The 7,508-nt window shown below is 40.7% G+C and overlaps 1 protein-coding gene across 1 annotated transcript; it reads left to right on the plus strand.

Moving 5' to 3' along the window:
* Positions 1 to 1,802: 1,802 nt before the first annotated feature.
* LOC142008799 (C-C chemokine receptor type 5-like) lies at positions 1,803 to 5,530 on the plus strand. Its single transcript, XM_074986100.1, has 2 exons — positions 1,803 to 1,863; positions 4,457 to 5,530. The coding sequence occupies exon 2, from the start codon at positions 4,463 to 4,465 to the stop codon at positions 5,528 to 5,530; it is 1,068 nt and encodes a 355-aa protein (XP_074842201.1). The 5' UTR covers positions 1,803 to 1,863; positions 4,457 to 4,462.
* The last annotated feature ends 1,978 nt before the right edge of the window (positions 5,531 to 7,508 follow it).

Raw genomic sequence — 7,508 nt, forward strand, 5'->3', positions numbered from 1 at the left:
GATTCCACAACCTCCCCAGGCAATTTATTCCAGTGTTTGACCACCCTGACAGTTAGGAACTTTTTCCTAATGTCCAACTTAAACCTCCCTTGCTTCAGTTTAAGCTCATTGCTTCTTGTTCTATTCTCAGAGACCAAGAAGAACAAGTTTTCTCCCTCCTCCTTATCACACCCTTTTAGATACCTGAAAACAGCTATCATGTCCCTCCTTAATCTTCTTTTTTCCAAACTAAACAAGCCCAATTCTTTCAGCCTTTTTGCATAAGTCATGCTCTCTAGACCTTTGATCATTCTTGTTGTTCTTTCATTGACCCTTTCCAATTTCTCCACATCTTTCTTGAAATGCGGCACCCAGAACTGGACACAATACTCCAGCTAGGTCCTAACCAGCACAGAGTAGAGCGGAAGAATGACTTCTCGTGTCTTGTTCACAACACACCTGTTAATGCATCCCAGAATCATGTTTACTTTTTTTTTGCAGCATCACACTGTTGACTCATATTTAACTTGTGGTCCACTATAACCCCTAGATCCCTTTCTGCCATACTCCTTCCTAGATAGTCACTTCCCATTCTGTATGTGTGAAACTAATTGTTCCTTCCTAAGTGGAAGAAGAAACTATACCATGTGATTCTGGCAGTCAGTTGCACAGCACAAACAGTGAATTATGTAAGTGCAGCCATGAATGTTCAAAGCTGCAGTCAGTGAATTATTCATGAGAAACCCACAGGCTGAAATACTTTGAATAAAACCTTTGAATAATTTTGAATAACTAATATGTATAGGTAGCATTTTTCACAGATTATTTTCACACAGCTACTAATAGTTCGTCTCTTTTTTATGGCTAATGATGGAAATGATCTATTAAAACATTATTTCAATCAACTTTTCAAACTCCAGACAAAGACAATTCATATTTCCGATGCTAAAGCATTACCACATTACAGTTCAACGAAAAGATCATTGCAACAAGAGGAAATAAAATCTTGAATCAAGTGGATTGTTTCAACCCAATATTACCTTTTAGCAGAACTAGTAATTACAATGAGATAATCAATCCTAACTGCAGATACATTCAAAATGGACACTGGAGAGCATTTTTTCTGACAAAAGTTTTACAGTAGGGCTATGCCTACATTACAGAGACCTTTCGAAAGAAGCCCTTTCAGAAGATCTCTTCTGAAAGCACTTCTTTTGAAATGGTGCATCCACACACAAAATAATGGATCAAAAGAGTGATCTGCTCTTTTGAAAAACAGCATCCACACAGCACCCAACTCTTTCAAAAAACGGGCCAGGAATCAAAAAATCAGGTGCCATGAGGACTGCTCTTTCAAAAAAAGGGCACTGTGGAGTGTCTACACACATTTTCTTTAGAAAGCTTTCAAAAGAATGCATTCTTCCTGAAATGGGAAAGGAAGAAAAATTTCTGAAGGAGCACCACACTTTCTTGATTTACTTTCAAAAGAACACTTTTTGTGTGTAAACGCTCTATAGTATCTTTCAAAAGAGTCCCCTACTTTCGAAAAATCTTTTGAAAGAATGTACTAGTGTAGATCCAGCCTAGGAGAATATGGGCCAACAAAGGGTGATGGTTCTGAAATAATTAGGTGCCATTCAGCGTGGTGTTTCAATATCGGTTTATAGATTTGCTAATCTTCTTACAGGTTATCAACTGAGAATAATGTGCTGAACATATATTGACTGATAGACAACAGTGCTGTGCTTTCATTCAAAACCTACATGTTTTGTTGCTTGGACATGATCTTCGCTGAAGAGTAGTGGAATTTACTATTTCATCCAGCAAAGTATATTGTGGAACAAGGTTGTCTAAACACTTCTTCAACATTTTTCTACTTAACAGGTATGTCACTTATTTCTTATATGTAACGATATTACCATGAAAAGAACAAAAGAGCACAATTCTGATTTACACTAAAACTACATTAACTTGCTCTGACAGTAAAAAGGCCTTAAAGTAAAATGGAATTATATTTATATGCACTTCCTTCAAGGCTTCTTTGCATAACTAGAGCAGTTTAAAGTGGCCTGGGCTTAAAGGAAAATAAGGACAAAGATTTACAGGAACAATTTGCTTAAATAAAGGATATAACCCTTACTCTCATTGGCTATGTCTACCCAGCCCTGGTCTTCAGCCCAGCTGCCAGCAGAGCTATGCTAAGCTGGTATCTGGAAATTGCAAATGGCTTTCCATTTGCATATTTGCATGGCTAATTAACATAGCCACACGAGATCTCCTGTCAGTAGAGGGTAGTCCCAGCAGTAAAGAGGTCGTGTGGGCTTGCCTCTCCCAGCTAAACCCCTCTTTGTTGCCAGTCCCTTATCCCAAATTTTTTCAGGGATAAGGGATTGGCAAGAGGCAGGGGTTAGCTGGCAGAGGCATGTCCACACAGCCTCTGTACTACCAGCACCACCCTCTGCTGACAGCAAGATCTTACGTGGCTATGCTAATTGACCGGGGCCGTGTAGACGTAGCCATTTAGTCTTATGGTTTCTGTTTTTCATGGTTTATTTTTAGCAGTTCTCTTATTTTATGCTGATGTCCAAAACTGGGATTGCTAAGGGCTCCCTTTGCATATTCTGTAAAAAGTAATTCATTTTTCTGAAAGCAAAGCAAATCAAATCAGATGCTCAGAGAGGTCTATAAACATGCGAAATGAGTGAACTTCTCAAATGAATAATTTGCAACAACTAGGGCTTGTCTATACTAGCCCCCTCCTTCAAATAGGGCATGTAAATGAGCCGAGCGGGGAACAGCAATGCGGTGCTGCCCTGCATATGCAGCACCTCATTAGTATAACTTCCTGCCATGCTACTTTGAAGTTCCCTTAGCCCCAAAACGTTTTGGGAGTTAGGGAACTTCAATGTTGCACAAGTACTTCGATGTGTCCACTGCTAGACTGTTAGCCGCCACTTCGAAGTTAGCGACACTGAAGTTCGCATGGCGGGAATTATGCTAATGAGGTGCTGCGTACGCAGTGCAGCACCTCGTTGCTATTCTCTGATTGGGCTCGTTTACATGTCCCCTTTGAAGGAGGAGGCTAGTGTAGATGAGCCCCTAATGTATTTGGCAGATTTTGCTGATGGAATGCTGCTTAGATGCTCTCCACCTACCACTGCACTCCCACTCATGGCTGTTTGCTCTGGTGTGGGCTAGTGACATCTGAATGTGGTTAGAAAACCTGAAAACCATTAACTGTTTCCTCTAGATAGGCCCCTTCTTAATAGTGCTCTTTTTGTCTCATTCTGACGCTTGTGAAAACCACTTGAGCACACTTCTAACAAGCCAGCTGCCTTTGGATTAGTCAACAGATTTCACTTGTGTCATGGTGCTGATACAGTTTACAAAACGAAACAAACATTTCTCATTTATGGTGCATGTGGAAAATAACATTTAACATACAGTGGAGGTATCAGAACTTCTCAAGAAGAGTTGCAGTAATCTACTATGTATTTGAGAGAGTATAAGTGTGTGTCCGTCCATCCATCTATCTTTGAATCCATTTTTTTAAGAACGCCTCCTAAATGGTAAGAGCTAGAATCAACAAATTGGATGTGCAGCTTCCTCTTATTGTAACTTGACGAAAAGTCACGTTTTGGGTTGTGCCAAGACAATGGGATGTGCATAGAATAGGATTGTTTCTCATCAGATGAAAAGGGAGGGGTCTGGCAGCAGGGACAGTTATACTTCTGAATGGCCACAGGGGGACAGCAAAGAGTGGGTTGGGGGACAGTTCCAATCCAGAATGCCATAAAGGTGCAGCAAGCTAGTGCACCCCTGCCAGCCCTAGAGAACTGCAAAGCAGCCACCAGGTAGGGAGCATAGTCCCCACAACTCTGGCCTGTCCCTGGCAGCAGTCCCTGGCTGCCCATTATGGCCCCTGCCAGCCCAGACCGGCCCCAGAGACCAGCGCTAGCAATCAGTCAGAGCAGCCCCCACAGCTACAGGCTGGCCTTGGGGAGCAATGCCGGTTCCTAGGCAGTGTAGTCCCTGCCACCCCAGGCCAGCCCCAAGGAGCAACTGCTGGCTGCCCACTCCCACCCTCTCTCCTGCAACCCCACCCCTGCCCCAAGGTCTCCACCTCCCAACCCTGTCCTCATTCCTGCAGCCCCATCCTCTAACCTGAGCCTGCCCACATCTCCCAAGCTCCTTCCCTGACTCCTGAACCCTCACAGCCCCAACCCCCAGCCCCAAATCTCCCATCTCTCCAACCACCTGCCCTGACTACTGAACCCAATTTCCCCAACCCTCTGCACTGAAGGACTGGAGCAATGCTGGGTAAATCTTCTAGTCCTTTATAACATAAAGTATTAGTCAACTTAAATGTCAGCCACTACCATCTTCTCCACAACACTATTTGGGGTAAGTTTCCAATCTTTATCTCTGTTTTAGTCCATCTCTTCAGTTTTAACTCTTTTTTTTTCATCTTCAACAGAGTAAGATGTCTGAAAAAAGTGGAACGTCAGACTATGAGATGACAACCTACTACTATGATCCTGATTCAGAACCATGCCAGAAAGCTGAAGTCAAAAATTTTGCATCCCAGTTTCTGCCACCACTGTACTCCTTGGTGCTGATATTTGGCCTGGTGGGCAATGCGCTAGTTGTGCTGATCCTGATAAAATACAAGAGACTGAAGAGCATGACTGACATCTACCTGCTGAATCTGGCCATTTCCGATCTGCTCTTTATTCTTTCCCTACCATTTTGGGCTTATTATGCAGCACGCGAGTGGTATTTTGGAGATGCAATGTGTAAAATTCTTTCGGGGGTCTATTATGCTGGTTTCTACAGTGGGATGTTTTTCATCATACTTTTGACAATTGATAGATACCTGGCAATTGTCCATGCAGTGTTTGCTTTAAAAGCCAGGAGACGCACCTATGGCATCCTCACAAGTGTTGTCATTTGGGGTGTTGCAATATTAGCCTCGCTTCCATGGTTAATATTTCATGGTGCTCAAAAGGAAGTTTCTCATTGGAGCTGCAGCCCTCATTATCCACCGGGACAGGAAAGAAAATGGAAGCAATTCCAGACTTTAAAGATGAATATTTTGGGACTTGTCTTTCCAATGGTCATTATGATCTTCTGCTATACAGAGATTATAAAGACACTATTGAGATGTAGGAATGAGAAAAAACACAAGGCAGTCAGACTTATCTTTATCATAATGGTTGTTTATTTTGCCTTTTGGACACCGTTCAACATTGTTGTTTTTATATACACTTTTCAAAATTCATTTTCCTTAAACAATTGTGAGAGGAGCAGTCAGCTGGAGATAGCAATCCAAGTGACAGAAGCAATTGCTATGATTCACTGCTGCATTAATCCTGTGATCTATGCCTTTGTTGGTGAAAAGTTTAGGAAATATCTTCGTACGTTTTTCCAAAACCACATTGTAGTCCACCTCTGCAAACACTGTCCAGCACTTCATAGTGACAAATTAGACCGAGTTAGCTCAACATACACCCCATCCACTGCAGAGAATGACATCTCCTTTGGTTTGTAAAATGCATTAGAAATGTAGCCAGTAAATGTTTCATTGTCCTTTTTAGGTAAAAGATTGTACAATTACAAAACTCTTAGAGTCATTGCATTAAGGGCTGTACAATTACCAGTCAGCGTAGTTAATTTTTTTCTTCATATATGGCATCAGGCAGTAACCTTTGCAAGGACAACATTTGACCTTTTGACTTTTATGTATAGTCCAAGCGACGGTGACCCTTTTTAAAGTCACTAATAGTCTTACTTCCAACAGCTTCAATTATAAACAAATTAAGATGCAGAGCTTTACTGTTTAGATGGTGGTTGGTAGCATTAGCTGGCCTTTTGTTAATCAACAGGTGGCATGGCTTTGAGCAAGCTCTTGGCTGCATGGGGGTGGAGCGGCAGGGCTGAGTTCCCACCTTGTGTGCCAATGAAAATCAGTTCATGTGCCACTCCTGACACCCATGCCAGGGTTTGCGGACCCTTGCTATGGAGCATACTATAAATCCCACAGGAAAATTCAAATACCACAGTTTGGTAAGTATTCACTGTAAAATGACACCCAATATAACATGATTTTGATCTTTACACCTAGACACTGATCAAAGAACTAATTCCTCAGGAAATATAATTCTGAAGATGGCCTTAAGAGGGCAGGGAAAAAGGTTAATTTTCTCCCAAGAGCCATTTACCTAAATGCAAAACCACAAGAAAAGATTCAGGAGGACGATATCCATGTTGGGATGTTATTACATTTTACATGGGGTTTGATGCATATCTTTACTTCAATATTCAAGCTTAATCGAACATTACAGGGGAAAAACATTACAGTAAAGTCATAAAAGGGACAAAAATTCCTGTGGATTTTACAACTTAGTGGGGGTTTTCATAATATAATCAACTGCCTGAAGTGGCCCAGGTTTAATTACAATTACATTGCTACATTGTTTTTCCTCTAGGGATTGACAAAGGTGTGAAATGTTCATAAAAAGATTTTATAAATGAGGAAGTAACAGGTTGTGCACATTTCTATTGAGCGATATGACTGACTTTCTGGGTTAAACAGTGGTACCATCTTAGCCTGTGATGGTCACTTTAAAATAATCCTTTCCCCTTGACTACTTTAATTGAATTATTTTGACTTCAGTTTTACAGATTGAAAGAAGAAGTCTAATCATTCAAATACTTACATCTTTATGGCATATTTTCCCTTTAAGGGTGCCTCAATACAGCCTTGTCTTGCATACGTGTAGCTCTAGAGGTAACTGCACAGCTATCACGTCATTAGAAATCTAAATGCCATTAATTGCAAGGCAAAGGCATAGACAAAAATAGGACCTTGATTCTCAAAATCTTAATAGAAAAATAACAAGTTCCAGGCTCTGATAAAAGAGCCTAAATACAGTCTGAGAGAATGAGAAATGAAAATTTGTCTTGATTGTTGCAATATATTTAATGTTTTTGTTTGTACAAATAACAGCTAACAGTAGATGGCACATGAAGCGATGACATGCCAAATAGTACTGTGCGCTGGAAATAATGGCACTCTATATTTTTTTAGTCAATTGCAAAAAAATGGGAAATGAAAAAAAGATTTATAATGTCAGATTGTCACATAGAAGTCTGTCCAAGCCCCATATTCTGCTTGAGCTACGTAGCAGTGAAATCCTGAATGAAGCAAGGAAAACATGTATATATATTTTTGCTTTGCAAAGCCTTATTTATATTTTTGCTTTCCAAAAAAAAAAAGCTGGAAAATTATTTTGTGTACAAAATTTCCTGTCTCATCTCTCTGTCAACCTTGCAAGGAGAAAAGAAACATGGTTTATGCCTTCTAGTTGTGACTCCAAAGAGAGTTAAAAAATAATGCTTGATACCCCTTTTGCTCTCCATTCCTGATTTGCTGATGGGGTAGTAGACTGTTGCCTGCTTTCCATCTTTGGAATACTCAGAACACCAATTTCCATCCACCATTGATGAGCGTGAAAATTAATTGTGCA

The sequence above is a fragment of the Carettochelys insculpta genome, chromosome 2 (genome assembly GCF_033958435.1).
Source record: "Carettochelys insculpta isolate YL-2023 chromosome 2, ASM3395843v1, whole genome shotgun sequence".
Taxonomy (NCBI): domain Eukaryota; kingdom Metazoa; phylum Chordata; order Testudines; family Carettochelyidae; genus Carettochelys; species Carettochelys insculpta.

Coding starts and splice junctions, on each gene's coding strand:
- LOC142008799 (XM_074986100.1), top strand. CDS start 4,463: ATGTCTGAAAAAAGTGGAACGTCAGACTATGAGATGACAACCTACTAC.